This window comes from Humulus lupulus, chromosome 9 (genome assembly GCF_963169125.1).
Source record: "Humulus lupulus chromosome 9, drHumLupu1.1, whole genome shotgun sequence".
Classification (NCBI taxonomy): Eukaryota; Viridiplantae; Streptophyta; class Magnoliopsida; order Rosales; family Cannabaceae; genus Humulus; species Humulus lupulus.
The window spans coordinates 108,132,548-108,155,829 of record NC_084801.1 but is presented as its reverse complement, the minus strand read 5'-3'; the positions used below and the strand labels follow the sequence as shown (position 1 = coordinate 108,155,829).

General features: G+C 39.0%; 1 protein-coding gene and 1 long non-coding RNA gene across 3 annotated transcripts; one reads left to right on the top strand and one right to left on the bottom strand.

Moving 5' to 3' along the window:
• Positions 1-1,574: 1,574 nt before the first annotated feature.
• Positions 1,575-14,372, bottom strand: LOC133801009 (ras-related protein RABA1c). The gene is made up of 2 exons (XM_062239139.1): positions 14,013-14,372; positions 1,575-2,340 (listed from the first exon to the last, which is right to left on the bottom strand). The coding sequence occupies exons 1-2, from the start codon at positions 14,231-14,233 to the stop codon at positions 1,902-1,904; spliced, it is 660 nt and encodes a 219-aa protein (XP_062095123.1). The 5' UTR covers positions 14,234-14,372; the 3' UTR covers positions 1,575-1,901.
• Positions 14,373-14,807: 435 nt separating this feature from the next.
• Positions 14,808-22,590, top strand: LOC133801010 (uncharacterized). 2 transcript variants are annotated; one of them, XR_009876693.1, is made up of 5 exons: positions 14,808-19,186; positions 20,104-20,579; positions 20,659-20,736; positions 21,257-21,322; positions 21,764-22,590. It is a non-coding gene; the product is annotated as an uncharacterized LOC133801010 (long non-coding RNA). The 2 variants fall into 2 exon arrangements; XR_009876692.1 differs by having other exon boundaries at positions 14,808-20,579.
• Positions 22,591-23,282: the final 692 nt, after the last annotated feature.

The window sequence follows — 23,282 nt, the reverse complement described above, 5'->3', positions numbered from 1 at the left end:
TCGTAGATTGCCTAATCAGTGAAAATCCAATGCACTGATCTAATCTTAGGACTTGTTCTTTTGAGCATATAATTACAACTATAATCCACTGTGACCTTATCACTATAATTGTAACTATCCATATGTTCGGGATTTTATAAGTGTTTGTATTATTTCTATAATTATATAATAAAATAAGCAAGCAACACGGTTGTCAAACTAAATGATTTCTACTACTTTTAATGACAATATGAAATTGTATTACATGTCCGACATGGTTTTATAAGGGCATAAAACCCAACACTTGCACCCAAGAAGAAAAACAAAGGGTGGTTCCATGTTTCCTCTTCTCAAAAATCATCTCGGTCCAAAGGTTCTCACCCTTCGGATTCCACTCCAAAAGCATCTTCTCCCACGGGTTCCACTCCTCTCTCCAAGTTTCGGATAAACGTGAAGAAAATTCCTCCACCGTGTTCCTCCTCTAAATCTGACCCATCCGAAGCATTTGTACCCTTGACGTTGATCATCTTGAAGATGATGTCTCAATTGATAATGATGCTCGTGAGTTTGAGAAGGAAAGAGAAGCATGTGATCAAATAAGGGTATTTTAGGAAGTCTCATGATAAAAATGAGTAAATATTAAGTAAATATATTTAATATCTAATTTTAGTTAACTACTCTTAAAAGTTAATAGTTCTCAAATTTTCCCAAAATTCAATAAAAACTATTTTCTGACAGTTTACCAAACACCATTATTACACAAATTTTTTCAAAAAGCAACTTTTAGCTTTTTTTTTTTAAACTGTACCGTGTCGTTCATATGATTGGGCAGAGGAGTTGGAAGTAAAACATATATCTATTAAACACATATGGTACACATAGGAGTTAGAAGTAAAACATATACCTATTAAACACATATGTCCGTGAAAAAACTGTTGGGCTTATGCAAGCTTAAATTATTAGAAGCAAAACATATATCTATTAAACCAACAGAACTTTTTTCTTCTTTCAGAATATCAGTTCAGGAACTCAAACACACCACATATATCTATGCATATAAACAGACGTCTTAAGTAACTCACATGATGATAGCTTCAAAAGAGGGGAAAAAAACACTAAAACCCATTATAAAAATAGAGGGGCTCAAGAATTTGATAGAAACACTGTCGAAATAGCCTGACCACATATTGGTAACTTTAACAAAAACTAAATCCCATAAACAAACAGAAGGACCTAAGAACTTGATAAAAATTTGGGGGAAAACTGTATTAAAAGAATGAATGTATTAAAAAGAATGAAAACTCACACTATAATCAAATATCAGAGAAAAATAATCACCTTAGTTTTAGAAATCGAAGATGAATCTCGTAAGAGAAGAAAGAGGTGAAAAGTAGCCGTTCATTGAGTGCAAAACGATAACTCACCTAAGAGAAAGAAATAATATATAAAGAATCATTTTTCTGAATATTATCTTAATAGTCGAATGAAGGACTATGTCCAAGCTTCTATATATTTAATAGTTATATATATATATTGATATATATTTTTGTGTGCAAATCCACTAATCAGAAGTCAAAAACTACACAAACACAAGGTTAAGATCTGCCAAACTAACTTTATATTTTGAAAAATAGGTCTGACAATATCATTTCAAACTACAAATATTTCGTACAACAATAAATATCATGTAAGAGGAGATCGCAATGGCTTAACAACTTGTTCCTAAACAAGCTCTCTGTCATCTGTTGAATCAAGTATTGGTACTCCGCAATTTCAAATGAAAAATGGAATCACAATAAAAATCAGTGCCCGTCTAACTCTCTCCTATTGAAGACTTCCAACACAACCATAATGGTGTACAAAGAATTCTATTCGGCAACAATAACTGGCCACATGATTATCTAATCTGGGTTTTTCAAGACCTAGCTCAAACAACAACCACCTTTCTTCACAGCTGAAACATCTTTGCTGACATCGATTTTCTCTCCTTTGGAAGGAATGGCAGCAGCAGCAGCTCCATCGTTGTTAGTTTCCATGGCTTTCTTGCTTACTATGTGATAAATCTGAGTGAGGACTTCCGAGAATGCATTGTCCACATTGGTTGCTTCGAGTGCAGAAGTTTCCATGAAGTAGAGAGATTCCTTTTCTGCAAAGGATGTGCCATCCTCAGTGGAGACAGCCACAAGGTGACGAAGATCAGATTTGTTGCCAACGAGCATGACAACAATGTTGGGGTCCGTATGATCTCTCAGCTCTCTCAGCCACCTTTCTACGCTTTCAAATGTGGAATGCCGAGTGACATCGTATACTAGAAGTGCCCCAACAGCTCCTCGGTAGTAAGCACTTGTTATAGCCCGATACCTGTGTATTCCAAAAAGAAAACATGTGATTAGCTGGGAAATAGACTTGATAAGGTAAAATTCTTTGTACCCAGTGTGGGAATTTCTATAAAAGAAATCACCATGAAGAAACTTTCAAAATTCAGGTATAAGAGATGTTTACAACTATTGTTTTTGGTAGGAGAATATTCTTAAGTTATCTCTTATTGGATTGAAGGGATGCCCATCACGTACCAAGGCCTTACATATTAAATACACATGCTCACATTAAAAAGGAAAACAGAGAAAATGATGTTTGTCTTCAAAGTTCTTTTAATAATATTCCACAATGTTTGGCCTTCTTTGCCCAAAGAAGCGGGATTCAAATCAATGAAATCATGACAGGTATTTTATCATCTCGGCCTCATTCAATACATGGCAATACCACTTTGTTTAAAAAGGAAGCAAACATATACAAAGAATGTAGGGTAAACCTTTTATATATGTTGTTTGATATTCTATGAAAGAAAACAAATTATTTGATCTTTCCACGTTTAGCAATGTACTTTGTCTTGTTCTTATTTTTTTTTTTTTTTTGAAACTAGGCTTTTTGCCTAAGCATATAATATCTAGAGACCAAGAAACTATAACAATAGTACGTAAGTGTTTAAGAGGGGCTCAAACCTGAGACTTTGAGACAAAATCATATGCCTAACCATTTGAGAATTGTTTAATTTGTCTTGTTTTTAAAAATGAGAGAGCACACAAGTAATTTTTTGTAGGACAATGCTACAGTCAGTGATACATGAGGCATTAGGAACCCATGGGGGCATACCTCGATGGATGATTAGGAAGTGTCAATTATGTAACACATGATTGACTGTAGCACATCTCAAGTGAACATACTCTCAATTATCATCTCCTACATTCCTACTAAACAATACATCTAACTTTAGAAGAATTAAAATTGCTGAGGTCTATATGTCTATTTTCTCCATCCCTTTCCTATAGTCCCCTTTGTAACACATGATTGACTGTAGCACATCTCAAGTGAACATACTCTCAATTATCATGTCCTACATTCCTACTAAACAATACATCTAACTTTAGAAGAATTAAAATTTTCTCCATCCCTTTCCTGTAGTCCCCTTTGTAGGTGAATGGAATGATAAAAGATAAGGGAGAGACTAATAAAAATAAATGAAAAATGAAAAAGAGAAAAATGATGTTACCCAACATTTTTAATTCATCTAAGCAAAGAGATGAAGCGTCTCAAAACTCCTAATAAGATTAAGGGCTTGGATTAGTGTGTTAGGAGGGTGCGTGGAGCAAATATGTGGATTAAATTAGTATTTAATCAAGTATGCATAATTATGTGTATTAAATATGCTTAAAGACCCACTTTTGTTAAAAATTGGCATTTTCATAATTTTGACCCGTTGAGGATGCATACTTATATTTTATGTGATATATGTTTGTGGCCACATAGTTATGAGGATATATTTGTAATATTAGGCAAGAGTGGATCATTTTGAACAATTTTTTTTAGCGGAAGGTCACAATAGGGATAAATACCCGAGTCGAGAGAGCCAAGGGGTATTTTGACAATTTTGCATATTTTAAGGAATTATTGGTAAATGGAATTAATTTGGAGAAATATTTGGGTTTAGTGGATTAAATTGGAAATTTGTGGTAAAATTTGAGGTTTAGTGAAAATTTAAACTAAATGACCAAAATGCCCTTGTGCTTAGTTTTAAGGTTAAGTCAAAATTAGGGGCAAAATGTTCATTTGACCATTAGTATAAGCAAAAAAATTGGGACTAGGTGTTGGGCACTTCCCATACACGTTTGGAGAGTGTTCCTTTCGCTTCTAAAGTCTTCTCTCACCAAAGTCAAGAACTCTCTAAGAGTTTCCTAGGTGAGGTTTGGGCTCAAGGAGGGGAGTCAGTCATTGTCAAGGCAACATTCAACTATAGTTTTAGGATTTGGAGAGGTAAACCTTGGTTTTGATGTTCTTTAACTTGTTCTTGATGGATTATTGATTTTAATCTTAGGTGTGCCAATTGTTAGTTCTAAAATGTTAAGGGTGGTTTTGTTATTTTTGATGTTGTTTGCTGGTAGTTTAGTTAGCTTGAGGTCGAGTTTGGGTCATTAGACTGGGTTTGAGGTCTGAAAATTTAAGGGGAAATCGCAGATTCTAGGTTTTGGCGTGGTGGCGACGTGGCGCCTCAGGATGATCGTCGCAGCGTGTATGCGTTTCCTCAAGGGCAGGGTTTGCCCTTGCCTGTGGCGCCGCAGTGCTAATGTGGTTTTTTTAGGACTTCTTGAATTTCTTTGGAGCTGCGACCCTTAGTGGGGGCGCTCCGGCACTAATGCATTTTTAAGGCACAAGTTTCAGGATTTGGGAATAAGGCTCGGGGCTTAAGAGATTTGATTTGAGAACCCACTTGGAGGCTTAGGGGACGATTCTATTACCCGGTTGAATGGATTGGAGGTCCCGAGAGCTAGGGTCTAGCTTTGAAACCCGTGATTGAGACTTTGTCTGTAACGCGCTACTTCCTTAGAGTCGTTACTAAGTGAGTTTAAAAACGTGCTTTTAACTCGCTAATCGAGGTTTAAAATCAAACAGTGTAATCAAGCCATAAACAAAGAAAAGACCCAAGAAATAGTAGTTTCTATAGATAAATATAAAAAGTTTACACTTGGGATCCCAAAATACAGTTTAGAAACATTTACAATATAAAAACTGTACTAAGTAGGCTAAACGACAAAATCTAAGTTCGTTTACAAGCATCTCCCAAAATCCTCTGGCCGTGGCAGCCAGGCTGGCCAAACATGTACACGCTGCCTCACGCCTGCTGTACTCATGGTTGGTTGATCTTCTCCTTACCTTTACCTGCACCACAGAGCATCTATGAGCCGAAGCCCAACAAGAAAACCCACAAACAGATAACTTATGCAACACATAAGTCAGGCATGAAAATAGGCCACCAATGGCTAAACACATACGGCCTAGCCGTCCCAGGCGTTTACCAAGCCCTGGGTTCGCGGACCATGCCGTGCTTTTAACTCGCTAATCGAGGTTTAAAATCAAACAGTGTAATCAAGCCATAAACAAAGAAAAGACCCAAGAAATAGTAGTTTCTATAGATAAATATAAAAAGTTTACACTTGGGATCCCAAAATACAGTTTAGAAACATTTACAATATAAAAACTGTACTAAGTAGGCTAAACGACAAAATCTAAGTTCGTTTACAAGCATCTCCCAAAATCCTCTGGCCGTGGCAGCCAGGCTGGCCAAACATGTACACGCTGCCTCACGCCTGCTGTACTCATGGTTGGTTGATCTTCTCCTTACCTTTACCTGCACCACAGAGCATCTATGAGCCGAAGCCCAACAAGAAAACCCACAAACAGATAACATATGCAACACATAAGTCAGGCATGAAAATAGGCCACCAATGGCTAAACACATACGGCCTAGCCGTCCCAGGCGTTTACCAAGCCCTGGGTTCGCGGACCATGCCGTAAGGATATCCCAGATATCCTTTTAGGACTTGCCCTGGCAACTCGCACTCCACGTGCTCAACACTGCTCCCGGCCCCTTGCCGTTCTCGGCCTTGCACTCAATGTGCCTAACGCCGTTCTCGGCCCCTCACCGTTCTCGGTCTACACCGTTCCCGGCTCTTGCCGATCATTCACATAATATCATACATGATATAACAACAAGTACAGAATTCTAGCACAAACAGATAAAGGGCTATGCCCTGCAATTCTAACATGTTGGGCTCAGCCCTGCATATCAATTCCATTTAAACACATTGGGCATAGCCCTGCACACAAGCTCTATGGGAACAGGGATTTTCTTACCTGAGTTCCGAGCTTTCTGAGCACCTACGCCCCAAGCACAGTCCTCTAACGTGAGCCTCGCCGAAACCCTAGTCACAACACATTAACAATGTCCTTCCATCAAATTCTAATCCAATAAATAACTTCGAGCCATAACCCTAACCTCCGGGTCCTTGAATTCTATCAATCCGGGTGACAAAATCCATCCCGAGCCTTACCCCTTGAATTCCCAAGCCTAAAATACCCTAAAAACTCAAACTGGCACTAAGGGCCGCGGCCCCACCCACAAGAGCCGCGGCTAGCCTCGAAGCAGAGGCTAGCACCTCACTGACCCCCACACGGGCCGCGGCACGCCCACCAAGCGCCGCGACACGCATGAGCTTCTCGGCCTCCCATGGCCGCGCGCGCACACGGGCCGCGGCGCACCACTCCTAGGGCCGCGGCGCACCCCTCCTAGGGCCGCGGCGCTCCACACCGAACCCAGATTTTCACACCATTTTCTAAACATTTCCTCAAGCCAATTCATCCGAAAACTTGGCTAACATTCCTAGATATCCAGCACAATTATTCCAGCATAGAAACAACATCAAAACCTCATTAAAATATGCCCCAAAACTCAGCTAGAACACCCAAAGATAAACCAAGCTTAGCTAACATGCAATCCCCTAAATCCAGCAAAAATTTAAGACTAAACCTTAGTAATTAGAGCTTACCTTACAGAGCTTGTCCCTGAATTTGATCCTCAATCCCCAAGTTTCAAGTTCCTAGAGTATCCCAGCTGAAATCCCTTTAATTCCTAGGCAATTCCTTTGAGTTTCTTCTTGATTTTTGTCTTGGAGAGTGAGGGAGAGAAAAACAAGAGCTATCTTCACTTAAGAAGGAGATATGGGTCGGTTTCTCAAGTTTCTAAACACTTCCCTTTTTTTGTTTTATTTGACTTAAGTCTAAAGGGTTACCTCAAGGCTCAGGGTACCAAAACGTCCCCGAGAGCAAAATGGTAAATTTCCCTAATATTCCCGCCTAGACTTTCTATCCTCAAATATATCTCCAAATATTTATTTTCATGTCCCGATAACCCCATAACTCATCTAATACCTAAACTACCCCTCGACTCGCCCCGAGTCCGAATCTCAACCCCGTTGTGACACTCCGGCTAACCGTTCCCCAGGACTGTCTCAGACCGTGCTATACAGACATATCACATATATACCACATTTATCACACTTATGCCCCTAATATCCAGACGGGGCCCACATGCACATTTAACTCAATTAAACATGCATCATAATCATATATACACATAAATTCACATATAAGCATATTAAACCACTTATTGCCCTCCAGGCACACTAATCAAGGCTCTAAGCCTAATTAGCAAATTACATTGTCCCTAACAAGCATACCATTTATGTTTTGATTAGGAGTTCTGCGAGGCTCGGGAAAGAGGATCACACTTGAGGTCACTCTGTCGTCAGCACAGGACTTGAGGTAAGAAAACTGGCATATGCACAGAGTGTAGGGCTTGAGCCCTCATTATCGAACACGAGTATGACTGTGCTACGAATATGTTTAAAATTAAATGTTTGCTCTATATAGGCATCTGTTGCAATAACTGTTTGTAGTGATTGGTTGTTGTTTGTGATTGTTCGGCCAGTAGGTCGTTATTGGTACTACATGCGTACTGTAGGTTGTAGTTGTGGGACCATAACAGGAGTGCGTTATGCATCTATTTGGCATGAGTCGTTATACTTGTTAGAAAATCAACGTGAATCTGGTTATGATTTATAAAACATGTATTTGATATAAATGCTTATCTGAATATTTTTCTTACTTACTTTTCTTGTTGAGCCTAGCTCACGGGTTGGAGAGCTAGGGTGCATTCATACTCGGCCTGCTCGGCTACCACAGTCGAGATACTTTTGAGGGCAAAGGAAAACTGGACCAACCATGAGTTGGAGAGCTAGGGTGCGTTTAAACTTGGCCTGCTCGGCTACCACGATCGAGATACTTTTGAGGAACATGGAACATTAGCCCGATTTTGCCTCTTACGGCGGCTAGTTTTGTTATACCTGTATTTTGATTTAAAACATTTGAGATCCCTTGTAAATATTCAAACATTTTTAATGAAAATTTTGACTTCATTGACCAAAATTTTTAATAGGGATATTTGCGGCATAATACCCAATGTTTGGGTTTTGTACGCGGCATAGACCCAATGTTTATTTTTAGTGGCAATAGTACCCAAAGTCAGTAAAAGTGTAATTCCGTTAGCCTCCTCCATTAGGTCTCCGTTTTGTGATGACTGGACCAACACGTGTCACTCCGTGATTGGTCCAGCTCAATAATATTTTAAAAATAATTATGATTTGGACCAATAAAAACGTGACACGTGTCTGCCTAATCAGCTCATTAACAGACCTAATGGAGGAAACTGACGGAATTACACTTTTACTAACTTTGTGTACTATTGCCACTAAAAATAAACATCGGATCTATGCCGCGTACAAAACTCAAACATTGGGTACTTATGCCGCAATTATCCCTATTTAGTATCAAAACCAATGTTTAACCTTACACTTTTTGAGTCCAAATAAGTTGCTTAACGAGTTAAGCACTATTCTTAACAAACGGTATAACAGTCTTGGATTAGTAGTGCGTTACAAGAGACTACTTGGAGTCAATTTATAATTTTGTATCCATCTTTATTTCTAATTACTAAGTAGATACAGGCTACTAACTATACAAACCACTCATTTTCTTTCCTTGCCATCATACTGAAAATTAAGAAATACATGTACTGTTTTTCCATTCCGATTTTCTATCCCTTATGTTATTACTATTCATCTTAATTTCTCTCAACAAACTAAATGGAGCAAAATAGGATATGGCTCTTTAGCTATCAATATTAAAGAAAAAAATATTACTATATTTCCTACAATACAAATAAGGTTTCTTAGTTCCCATTTCACAAGGAACTGCAGGTACTAATTATGACATAATTTGATCACAGTTCAGAGCCTTTTTTCTCACATTACAAAATTTGTAACACATTTTCCTTCTTATATGATAAACCCCCAGTCAAGTTTGTTTACACTAGGAGGCCACGTGATACCTAGCTTAGCATGTGTTATGTATTTCAAGTTTTTATTGTTTATTTCTCTAGCTGTGTTCCTGTAAGGGCTGTTTAGTTTTTATTCTATTTTTAGTCCTAAATGGCATTATCACTTAACCAATCAACTTGTATACATAGATGGTGTTTTTCATTTTGCTTAACCAATCAACTTGTATACATAGATGGCGTTTTTCATTTAGTAAGACATGGAAAAGAGAGATTGAAGTTTGAGTTAGTGAGGAGAGAACAACCCTCTCGAACTGGTTGTAATAGGAGAGACTAGCCTCTCGAATGCTAGCCATTTCTATGTACCCTTTTCATCATTCAATAAATTTATGCGAGTGTATTCATCACTTGGCCTAACTACATATAGATTGATTCTCTACTAAGAAAACTCTATCAAACTAGTGTGGTGAGCTGCAAACATGGGACCCAAGAAGGTTGTGGAGAAGAGCGACTCCACTACTGTATCCGAGGAAGGCCTGGCGACTTTGAAGACCGAGTTCTCTAAATTTAAGAACTCCATGGAGGAGATGGCAAGGAAAATTCAACAATCTCGAAGGAATTTCCAAGAAAATATGCAGCAACAATTCAAGACTCTTTTGGACATCCAAGAAAGATCAAGAACTCATCATCAAGCTGCTAGGGAAGACGACAATGGTGGATCGGGCAGCCAGGAGAAGGGGAAATCGAAGGAAGAAGCCAACCCAATGGAATCCCAGTAGAGTGGCATAAACCCAGGATTCCAACGCGGGTCAGCGGGCACTTCACCCACGGCTGGATTTCGAGGAACACAACACACGAAGGGGACTTCCTACAATCGCGGGCAGCCCGAGACCTGATTTCGACATGAAAGTCGCCTGAAAAAATTGAAGATGCCTACTTTTGAAGGTGAAAACCCGAATGGTTGGGTAATGCAAGCAGAACGTTTTTTTTTTTTGTGCCACGAATATGATGAAGATGAAAAAATTGAAGCAGCTTTCATATCTAAATCTGGGGATGCACTGCTATTGTACCAATACGAAAACAACAGGAGAGAAATTCTAAGCTGGGAACAATTAAAATGAATGCTACTGCGCCATTTCCGAGACACCCAAGAAGACTCCCTTCATGATCAATTTCTGACCATCAAACAGGAGGGGGTCTATTTCAGAATATAAGAAGTTTATAAGGTTACTAGCACCTTTGACGAATGTTGATTCTGCTGTTCAATTAAGCACTTTCATGAACGGCTTAATCCCATCTTTGAGGGCTGAACTGCGAATCATGAGACCAAAGAACGTTGATGAAGCTATGGACATCGTTCAAGACATCGAAGACAAGAATAGGGTGGCACGGCAATATTACAATCACTCAATTAAGTCTAGCTTCAGCGACACATCCGTGAGAAATGACAGACCATCCTCGAGTACAAACCCAACACAATCGACCACACAGCTGTTAGGAGTCTCACTGATTCCGAAGTCCAACAAAAGAGGCAAAAAGGATTGTGTTTTAAGTGTGACGACAAGTGATCCCCAGGCCACCGCTGTAGGAAAAAAGGGCTGCAAGTAATCATGGTACCCGAAGAGATTGAAGACAACATTTCCAACCAAGAAGATGCAAAATTTGACTCTACTGAAGTACATGACAACGTGACTGTTTCATTCCAATCTGTGGTTGGTCTCTCCACAAATTCGACCATGGAAATCAAAGGGAATCTTGGTTCTAGAGAGGTGGTACTCCTCATCGATTCCGGGGCAACCCACAATTTTATTTCTAAGGTTCTAGTGACTCATTTACAGCTACCCATAACCAAAACAATGGCATATGGAGTTACATTGGGCAACAGTGACTCGCTGAAGTGTGATGGAATTTGTAAAAACCTGAATATCCACTTCCAAGGTGTGGAAGTAATTGATAATTTTTTACCGCTACCACTTGGGAGTGCTAACATAATTTTGGGGTTACAATGGCTTGCAACATTGGGCACAATGAAGATAGATTGGAGGCTACAAACCATGGAATTTCAACTTGGCAAACGCACGATCACTATTAAGGGAGATTCATCGCTGGACAGATCGATGGTGTCTCTAAAAACCATGATCAAGACTTTACAAATAGAGAAACAAGGCCTCATTTTAGATTTCAATTACACTAGCCTCATTTTAGAAAAGTCTATGATTATACAAAAAGGTCAACCAAAAGGATTGGATTCTAACTATCATCCATTAATTCCACATGAGAGAACCACATGCACTTCTATATAAGAATATCAATTATCTAGTCCTATAGCGCACATATATAGCTATAACTATCATCCATTAATTCCACATGAGAGAACCACATGCACTTCTATATAAGAATATCAATTATCTAGTCCTATAGCACACATATATCTGATCTGCATTCTTGAATATATGCAACCATTAGAGAAAAAACCATAAGAACGTCAAAATTACTAAACAAGCTGTCCATTATTACTTCCAACATGCAAATAAGGCAAGAAACCACCCTTCCACTATAGAAACATGTGTTAGAAATTAGAAGGGACTACCACCAGCGTACACATAAAATATGAATTCCAAATTTCGTAAAATAAAGAAAAAAATATGTTGATAATTTAATACAGCTTAACTATATTCATATATGGCTATTATTGGGGGCATTAATACAATGTTGAAATGGACAAACTGAAAGACACAAAGAGTGAGATCCAAACTGTAAAAGCCACAAATAAAAGAGAAACTCATCACCAACAGATTAGCAATATACTAAGAGGTTCCAAAACACAATGAAAACAAGAACTTATAAATTGCTTCTAGTAAGAGAATAAATAAATATCGTGTACACAATAATTGGAGTGCAGACAAAAATTCTAATGCTGACCAACTTATTTTATAAAAAATCAAATCTCAAATATAGTATGAAACAGTTCAAACAAATTGTATACACAAGTAAAATTGATTGCAATAAAAGAATGGCAGAGAAATACAAGCTTTCTTCTTTTATTCAAGTGGTTAAATATCATCCAATTTCATCAAAAGCCAAGATGTAAAACGGACATCGAGGACAAATGGGCTTGAAAGACCACACTTTTGCTACTAGTCCTTCCAGTACATGAGTAATTTTTTAAGACCCAAACATGGTTTTAAAAAACGGTTGAGGCGTACGCCTCGAGGCGCGCCTGGAGGCGAGGCGGTAAAAAAACGCCTCTGAGGCGCCGCCTCATAGAGTGGCAGTGAGGCGCACGCCTCACATGAGTGAGGCGGACGATTCTGAGGCAAGGCGGGCTGAGGCAGACTGAGGCATATGCCTCATGTTTCTGCACTTTTTGGCTGTTTTATTACCTCACACGTGGGGCTTTCTTAAAATAGTGTTTTGGGCTTTTCTTTTAACTAAATGGGCTTAAAGTTTGGGCTTATTTTATCAGATTTTAAGTTAAAAAAACCCTAATTTCTTCCTAACCTTCTCACGGCAATCCCCTCTTTTCTTCTCTACCATCATCTCACAGCAGCATCTCCCCTAATTTCTCCCCTCTCTCCATCATCTCACAACAGCATCTCTCCATCATCTCATCTCAGCTCTCCCTCACTCTTCATTTCTCTCCTTTTCACGCAAGAAGCTCTCTCCTCACTCATTTTATGCATTTTATGCTCTCTCCCTCACACTTTTCTTCTCTACCATCATCTCACAGCAGCATCTACCGATTAATGCATTTTATCTATATGATTTTAAGACTTATATAACTAGTACTTTTATGACTTTGATATGGACTTATTATGTGTTCTTTGTTATGAATTCTATGAATTTTATGAAATTTCATGAATTTTAGGATATTTTATGAATTTTATTATATTTTTTAAATTTTATTTGTTCTTATAGTTGAGGCGTACGCCTCGCGGTACTAAGAGAAAACGCCTCACCTCGCGATTTCGCCTTTTAAAACCTTGGACCCAAATTCAGAATATAACATTCTTAAGTTGAATCCAAATTGCAGAAACCTCAATATCAACAGAGCAAATTAATCTTGAATTTGTACAATGTCAGTAAAGGTTCTCATTCAATAACTGTAATTTCAATTCACTAGGACAACCGCAATAGATGACATACAATTTCAATAATCTATTACTGCGGTACATTATGATGAAGCTAGCCAAATATAGGTTTACCGAATTGTGGGGAACAAAAATTATGTGTTCTAATATATCTACACGTGTTGAGCTGGAACACTACATTGACTTTTAGTAGATAATTTTCCAGAAAATACACAAAAATTCACATAATACCGAATGATCGATAAAGATCTGCCAGGAAATTCTTCAAAACTAGGATTGATCTGACAGTTGGTAAAATCATTAAGAAAACTAAGCAAATCTACTAGCATATAGAATCCTTGAGACGGAACATCCATAAAAACGAGTTGGGTAATTCATAGAAAGTCCAAATCTCTTCAGATCTCCTAAATGAAACCCATTTCCTTAACCACCATCTCAATCCACATATCTCGGCTAAACCAACACCAACTAGAAGCACAAATAAACCAAACTTATAATAGCTGAAAACCTTAAACAATGAGCAACAAAGGCTAAAAGACATCCTGAAGAAAGCACAACAAGCATCTCTAACTTGCTTTACATTCCTCAATTTTCTCATGAGCTACCCAAAAAAAAAAATTAAGTCCCACAAAACACACAGAGAGGGAGAGAGAAAATCTCCATTAAAAAAAAAAGATCACAGAAACGACAAACCTGAGAGGAAAAAGCAACCCCACCTTTCTTGGCCAGCAGTGTCCCAAATCTGGGCCTTGATGACTTTGGCATCGACGGTTAAACTCCGAGTAGCGAATTCGACTCCAATGGTGGACTTGGACTCGAGGCTGAACTCATTCTTGGTGAACCTGGAGAGCAAGTTGGACTTGCCCACACCAGAGTCGCCGATGAGAACCACCTTGAAGAGGTAATCGTAATCATCCTCGGCTCTGTACCCAGCCATTTTTGCTCTCCCCTCTTTTTCTTTTTTTGAATAAAGAAAAAAGCTGCAACAGGCACTATATAAATATATATATATATAAATAAGGGGCTGATTGGTTTCCTACCGGATCCAATTTTATGTTTTTGAAAATTTAAAATCTGTGGAGCATGATAATAGTTGATTGGTTGGGTGTTTTAAAAAATTAAATTCTGATCTATATCCAGATTTTTCATTGTAAAATGGAAAACGCACACATCACGTTTTCTAGCGAGTTGGGAAATTACTTTCCAAAATTCTAAAATCAAATCCTTTATCTCATTCCCTCTCTGCTCTCATCCTCTCCACATTTGGACTGAGGTTCCTCCTCATCGACGGTGAATGGTTGACTAATTGCACACTGACTTGTTGCCTCGCTTGCACTTGCACGCCTGATCAGATCATCTTCTTCTTTGCCATTAGCCACACCCACATATGAGATATGAGGTATCACTATTGATTCTAAATATATATATATATGTAAAATATGTTTTGATTCTAACTTGTTTGGGTGGTTAGTTTATGGGTTTAATGGAAGGGGATTTTGATCATCTCCGTGTGGTGAGTTGGTTGGGATGTTGATGCGGATATGTAAGGACCGTTGGACACCATCTATTTCCCCATTGGTATGATATTGTCCGCTTTGGGCCTAAGCCATCACGAATTTGTTTTTGGGCACCTTCCCAAAAGGCCTCATTCCAATGGAGATGGTGTCCAACTTTATATACCCAAGATCCTTCCCATTTCTAGCCAATGTGGGACTTTGGTTGTACACCCAACAATCCTCCCCTCAAACAAAGGACCACCTTGCCTCCCCTCAGACGATTACAGATCTAAACCTGAATCCCTCGATTCCAACACTCAAGATCCCCTTGAGTAAGCTAGATGAATACCTTCACCAGCTAGATTCGAAATCCCTTCGAATACCTGAATCGCTCGATTCCAACACTCAAGATCCCCTTGAGTAAGCTAGATGAATCCCTTCACCAGCTAGATTCGAAATCCCTTCGAATCAGATCTGAACCTCTGATGGCTCTAGCAGCAAGCTTCACCTCCTTTGTTTGGCAATCCGATGATACATTCACATGGCTAATTTTGGGATCCGGCTCTGATACCACTTGTAAGGACCGTCGGACACCATCTATTTCCCCATTGGTATGATATTGTCCGCTTTAGGCCTAAGCCCTCACGAATTTGTTTTTGGGCACCTTCCCAAAAGGCCTCATTCCAATGGAAATGGTGTCCAACTTTATATACCCAAGATCCTTCCCATTTCTAGCCAATGTGGGACTTTGGTTGTACACCCAACAGGATGATTGTACTTGGGCTTTTTTTTTTTTTTTTATCTCCTTGCAATAGTATGTTGCAAGAGCATCCCTTAATTAATTAAGAGATTAGCTCAAGTGCATCACTTATACTACAAATTCCATTTCAGATTAATTGTTTGTATTAAAAAAAAAGAGGGAATTAAGTGGCTCCAGATCTTTAAGTGAAGATCTATAAAGTATTATCTAAATGTATATTGCACTCTCAAGCCTATTTACACATAATTATATTGTTCCTCTGTCATTAATTGTGGAAAAGAATAATAAGAGACCCTCTTCATATTTTTCTTTTTCTTCACTTTCTACATTTGATATAATTGTGTGTGTATATATATATAGATATTTACACACATCAGGCTTGTTGGCTTTGGTCTATTAATGTGTTATAGCTAGGAAATTATATTGTAAAATGACACCATAGGAATTTAGTCTCATTATTCAAGATAGTTGCAAAGATTTTTTGGTACCAAGATTATTGTTTCTTTGTATCTGATTTGTAAAACATGTTTCTCTTTTCTCGAACTATGTTGGGTATGATATTTGGGGACAATCTTGTTCTATATTATTTTTGTTTTAATAAGTTATAATTTTCATACTTTTCACGCATAGCTGCTGTCTACTTGATACTCTCTATTATTGAATGTAATACAAATCCTATCTCATCTCCCTTTGCACCCTTCTTACCAGAAGGACATCTCTTTTGGGTATGAAGCATGGAAGGGTGTTCCATTTCTATTGTTGCTTTAGTGTTATTTTTAGTTATTTAATTATTTTAGCCACTGGCTATAATCGTTCTCACTCAAGTGGATAATATTGATTATTTATACAATTTATATTAGTTACTGGTACCCATTTATAGCGGTGGTTTTGTTATGTTAAGGTATTATTGCCATTAAATGACTTTGATTATACCAAATTCAGGTACATGTGACATTCTATAGCTTTCATTAGGCTATTTTCAACTGCAATTGTCTTTTTATGACTATGATTATACTGCATATATTTTTTTTCAAGAGTGGTTATCCTATATTTAGTTGCAAGAAGTCAAGAAAAATTCTAGCTTCTGGATACATCTTATGAGGTAAATGATTGATTTATCTTCTTTCTTTTTAAGTTTTATTAATTATATAACTGTTATCTTATTTTATTTCCCTATTTTGCTATCTGCTTTCCCTTGTACTGCATGGCTACTGGTTGTTAGTAGTGGTGGCACTACCTCATGTTTTGTTAGGACCTTATTGCTGTCATTTTCTTGTTGAGCTTTATCTGCTCTCTTTTTGTATATAAGAATCAGATTGTAATCTTCCAAAACCTAATTAGAAAGTGTTTTCTTCTTTTCCAATCTCTAGTTTTTATTTTGTAACAGAAGTAATTCCCATTCTCATATTGGATGTGATGCATTAATATTTTGAGTTGTTATAATGCCCCATATAGTTGAGAATTTGCTAACTGTGGCCTCTTCGAACAAACGCTGAGAAAGAAAACAAAAATTACATCATTTGCTTCAATATAGCTCAAAAGTGGATCTGCCTATCATAGTGGTTGTGTGGTTGTAACGACCCACATTTACTAATGAGGCTTAAGGGCCTTAATTAGTGTGTCGGGAGGACATAATTGGAATATATGTGATTTAATGATTAAAAGCATGTTATATGGCTATTTGAATATTTGAGATGCATGACTATGTGTATTAATATGCATGTAGGCCCTGATTAGGTTAGAAAGGGCATAATTGTAATTTTGGCCCGTTGAGGGCATAACTGTATATATATATGTGATAATTGTTGAGACCACATTATTATGTGGATATATTTGTGATCTGTGATTCGAGACGATCTTAGTGAACAGGTTGGCGAAAAAGTCACGGCGGGGATTTATACCCGGCTCGGGGCAAGCCTGGGGGGTATAAATGGGAATTTAGAGAATATATTGGGGTCTATTTTAATATAGAGGAATATAATTGGTGATTAATTAGGTATCAGGAAGTAAGCAGAAAATATTAGAGACACTCGAGGAATTAGCGGGAATTGGGTGAAATGACCAAAATACCCCTAGGTGGATTAAATGAGTTAGAATTAAAGGGGAGGGTATTGTGGTCATTTGGGCTTATAGAGGATAGGCATAACTGAGGCTTTATGCTTAGTGGAGTTTGTAGAAAGAAATAGAAGTCTGAAGAAAGAAAAGAAAGGAAAGAAAGAAGGGAAAGATGAGCAAGCTATTTCCAAGGTCGGTTTAGGCATACTGTAATGCCCCAAATTTCCTAATAAGGTTTAGGACCTTGATTAGGAGGCCGGGAGGGCCATAATTGATTTGTTATAGTATTTAATGATTATATGCATGTGTTACGTGAATTATATTATTATATGATGGTGGGTGCATGCATTGGGAGAATCTATTAATTATGAGGGTAATTTGGCCACTGTGGGCGTAATTGTATATTTTGGGTGCATGATTGTGATTAATTAATGTAGCCACATTATAAGGTGGATTGGTTCGAGCTATTCGGCATGAGACGATCATGAGATGTAAGTGTTCGGTCTAGTCATAACGGGTTTAAGTTCGGGGCTCGGGGTGAGTCTTGGGTCATTTTGATGACTAGAGCATTACCGGGAATTAAAGGGTAATGGGATATGATTTATTGGTATTTGGGAATATTGAAAATAGCGGGAATTGGAAAGCGTTAATTATAATTAACGAGATAAGCGGGAAATGACGATTTTACCCTTGGGAGTGTTTAGAGGGATTTATTTGGCCTAAGGGCATTATGGTCTTTTGACCTTAAGGATTTATATCAGCCTAAGGGAGTTTTAGAAGGCTGTGGAAACAGAATAAAACAGAGCCATCCTCATCCCTTCTTCCTTTCCCTCCCGTACAAACTCTCCTTCATCTTTCTTTCCAAATTTTGAGAGCCATCTTGAGGAGTTGAGCTAGGAGATCAAAGGTGGGAGTTAGGGAACTTGATTCAGACATTGGAGGGGATTCAAAATCGTGTTTGAGGTAAGTTTCAACCATTAGTTTCTGGTTTATACTCTATTTCAGTTTAAGATTTCAGCTTGTAAATTCTTGGTGGTTAATTGGAATTAATGGGAGTTAGGTTGATGTTTGATTTGGGTTTTGATGAGGGTTTGATATAGATGTTGTTTACAGGTTGAATTGAGTGTTTGGAGAAGGTTTGGAACTAGTTTGGAGGCTTGGTTCTAAGGGAATATGCAGGGGAGGTCGAGCTGGTGCGTTGCTGATTTTTGGCTGATCTGGGTAATGAGCCGCGGCCTGGCTTTAGTGTGCCGCGGCCTAAGGTGGCTTCTGAGGCAAATATGCCTCTGTCAGGGAGATGAGCCGCGGCATGGCTGTGGTGAGCCGCGGCCCATCAGGGCATTTTTGGCTAAAATTGTGTTTTTAGCTTAGGGATGCTTACCATAGGCCTCGGGGTTGATCTTACTACTTGGTTAAGTGTGGATTGATGTCTTGGAGGCTAGATTTTGGTCCGGGAACTTATGTTGATCATTTTTATTGATGATACCTTATATTTGGTTATGACTAGGTGACCGCTAAAGGACTAAAAGTTGATCGTTCTCAAGGATCGTTCATTAAATCATTCTAGCTCGAATCTGAGGTAAGAAAACTGCACCCTGTGTATATGTGACATGCATGGCTATTATGATGCATGTTGGTTGATTATTGAGTATGACATGCGTGGTTATTATTGATGCATGTCGGTTGATTATTATGTATGACATGCATGGCTATTCTTGATGCATGTCGGTTGATTATTATGTATGACATGCATGGCTATTCTTGATGCATGTTGGTTGACTATTAAACGTGACATGCATGGCTGTTATTGGTGCATGTTGGATTGCTGGATATATTGCATATGATGCATGAGAAATATGTGATTAGGACATGCTTTGTATACTGGGTATGATATTGTTCAGAGCTTGAGCCTCTGTGGTTGTACATGGTCCTAATTGTACTGGTATCTGTTTAGTAAGCATGCTAAGTACCTTGTTTATGGATATTGAACATGTGGTATATGATTGGTGGCATGACTTACTTGTGTATGGCACTGACTAGTCAGAGACCGACTCTAAAGTCGAGAATCATGCATTGAATGACTCTATGGCATTAATGCTAGACCGACCCTAGGGTCGAAGAACTTATAAGCGCTTGCCTGGTCTATGACCAGATGTTTATAGCCAAGGTATATGACCCCGGTGACTGTTTGTCACATGGCTAGGGGACGCTGTCCATAGCACGACTCTAGAGTCGGGAGGAAGGTTATGTTGGTGACCATTCACCATGCACCTGTCCTAATCAAATTTATGAAAGGATCACTTATCAGTTAAGCCCTGGTGACCCTATCGTCACATGGCTAGAGGGAGCGATGCTAATTATTGTGACTTTTGGCTATTGTCACCTATTTGCTTGGACTGATAGTCCTGAATGGTTATTATGATCGTTGTTGATATTATATCATGCTTTATTGTGTTTTCTTGATGGGCTTCGGCTCACGGGTGCTACGTGGTGCAGGTAAAGGCTCTGGAAGCTGAACCATCCTTGAGTTGGAGAGCTTACGTGATGATGTGTACATATGCAGCTGCTCGTCCGCCACGGCCGAGGTTTAAAGTGGAACTATGGTTAAACCTTGTTTTGCCACTTAGAACGGCCTGTTGTAAATATTTTATGTAATAGACTCTGAAATTATATTTTTGGGATCCCAATGTATATATTAAACGTTCTATCTTATCCAAAATGTTTAATCCCTAAATCGCTAATCATACTTAGTTACACGTTTTTGGCCAAATGACTCGGTTAGCGAGTTTAACACTGTTTACAAGGCACACCGTAACGGTCCCTGGAGTGGGGGCGTTACACATACCTCCATCAATTCTTGAGGTATTTTGGAGCAGAAACCCAAGGGAAGCTAGAGTAAGCTTGAGGCAAGAGTTCTTGGTCTGGCTTGAAGAATTAGCAAGGGTTTAGCAAGAACAAGCCATTCAGTTGAGGTAAGACTTTGAAGTTTCTTCAGTTTCTGGTTTTGGTATTGAACTAAGGTGTCTAAGATGAATTTGGTGGGAACTCTAGGGAATTCAAGCCAGGGGTTTGAGGAGGAGTAATCCAAGGAGGTGTAGAGGCTGGCTTAAGGTCGAATCCCCATTGAAGGTATGAAATTCTAAGCTTTAAATTATGAGGTTTTGACTGTTGTGCTAAAGTTTCTAAGTTTGGGGTTCAACCATGGTGAATTTTGAGATTAGGGATGCATGTGTTTAAGTTTTATATGGTTGGGATGCTTGGGATGAGTGGAGTATGGTAATAAGCTTATTTTTTAGTTTGGTTGAGGATTGGAAAAGTTTTGGTAAGGGTTGGCTCGGGGAAATCGCAAGAAGGAAAAGTGCAGCATTGGGTGTCTATGACTAGCGCTACAACGCTAGCCTTTGGGCACTGTAGCACTAGGCCATTTGTCCTAGGGAGATTTTGGGCTCTGTTTGTAGTGCTGTAGCGCTACCCTGTTTCCAGAAAGGGGTTTTTGAGTTATTTCCAAGGGTTTTTGCCCGGGGGTTCGGGGTTCGATTCCACCACCCCATTTGGTGGAATTAGAGCTTCCTGAAGGCTCGGGATTGGTCCCGAGGTTAGGTTTTGGACTTGAGGTTTGGTGATGATTTTGACCTATGGTTGTGACTAGGTGCGCGCTAGGGCTCAAGGGGGATCGTGCTCAAGGATCAAGTGAACAAAGCTAGCGAATTTAAAGGTAAGAAAACTGCACCCGGTTATATGTTTGTGATGGGACTAAGTGCTCCCGATATCTGTATAATGTCATAGATGGTATTATGCCATGGGACATGTGATAAACGGCCTAAGGGTGCTGTATACAATATTTGCGCACAGGGGGCGGCTTGGCCACTGGTAGCCAAGGATAGCTTTATATTTACTGAGCTCGGTTTAAGCAGGCCGAAGTTAGTGGGATAAACAGAGGGTGTGGCCTAAGGGCGCTAACCCTAGTTATCATTTGTAAATTGGTGATTGTTATGAGCTAATATGTTTAGTATGCTGAATACTTGATTATCATGAATGCTTATATGGTTGAGAACATGCTTATGTGATATGAGATATTGGATTGTCTATTGATTGTTTATGCTTTGTTGTTGTATTTTCTTGTTGGGCCTTGGCTCACGGGTGCTACGTGGTGCAGGTAAAGGAAAAGGCAAGTTGGACCAATCCTGAGATGGAGAGCTGCAGGGCTGAATGTACATAGTCAGCTGTTCGGTCGCCATGGGCGAGGAGTGGATCAGGACAAGGATTGCTTAACTGTTTATTTTGCCTTAGTATGGCTAATACTGTATTTAAATCTCGAATCTTTTGTAAATGGTTTTAGTCCTATTATTTTTGGGATCCCATGTAAACAGAAAGTGTTTGTTTATAAGAAATGCGACTTTTAAGACCAAAATCTTTTAACCCTAGTTCCACTATAGTTTCAGTAACACGTTTTGATGAGGACACCAAGACTAAAGATTCAAGTCAAGTTCCAGTTGGTCCAGTGACGAGGGTGCGAGCCAAGAGATTCAAAGAAGAACTTAACAACCTAGTCCACAGAGTCCTAAAACAGGAGGAGACCGTGGTCAACACTGAAGGAGAACAAAGACTTGTACTGATGAGGACACCAAGACTAAAGATCCAAGTCAAGTTACAGTTGATCCAAGTCAAGAGGGGGGGGAATGATGAGGACACCAGTTTAGGAGCTTGATCAATATTTAGCTTCTTCTAATGAGTCTTATTGGATTTTGGCATCTTGTATTTTTATTTTAATCAGTCACTTAATCACGTTTTATTTAGTCTTTGTTTTTATCTTGTGAAAAGTCAAACACTTGACTTGTGTGAGTCCAAGAGTCTTTTTTTTTTTGTGATTGTTAGGGTTTTCATTAGGAAGACAAATGGGCTTTTCTTTCATGTAATTTCGTCCATAAGAGGGCTTGAAAACGTTTGGAAAAATCAGATTATGATGAAATGAAATTTGTGAGTTTTTCTTCTTGAGTTCTTGAAGAGACTATTCGAACTTATCAAGGGTATTCCTTGTGGCGTTCAACCCGACTTATCAAACGGATTCCCATCCCCGTTTGTGGCGTCTTCCTCATACCAAGTTCGTGCTTGGCTAAGCATTAGGTCGCGGTTCTTCATTCCCATTTCGTGTGTTCTTGGTGGCTGCCATATTTGGTGTGGGGTTTCACCACAATCGTTGGTGTGGTTCATATCAAGGTCCCAGTGAACCCTTTCACATGGGCTCTGAAGGACCTCCAGCCTGGTAAATAAAGAGGGGAACCTGCCAAACCCCATCATACAGGCTCAAAAGGGCCTCAACTGCAGTGGAATAAGAGATAAATAACCACATATGTATATATACATTAAAAAAGGGAGTCTTGAGGACATGAAAATATTTACAAAAGAAAAATAGTAATGATAATGATATTACAAAGTCTCAAAAAAAAGAAGAGAGCGTACACCCATGGTAGGCTAGCTGACAAAAGTTATGAAATAACTACTTCAGGGCCTCCTACCGCGGGCGCTCCACATGGCTGCTCGAGCGACGGCGTGCTCACCAAAAGAAGAGAAATAAAAATTAGGATCCTACCTCCACACGCTGTAAAGGGTGCGGTCTATGGACCTGTACTTAATGGCAGTCTTCTTCGCCTCCAAGGAAGCATTTCTCTCCTGCA

Coding starts and splice junctions, on each gene's coding strand:
- LOC133801009 (XM_062239139.1), bottom strand. CDS start 14,233: ATGGCTGGGTACAGAGCCGAGGATGATTACGATTACCTCTTCAAGGTG. Junction 2,341..14,012: donor GACACTGCTGGCCAAGAAAG/GTGGGGTTGCTT, acceptor TGGAATACACAG/GTATCGGGCTATAACAAGTG.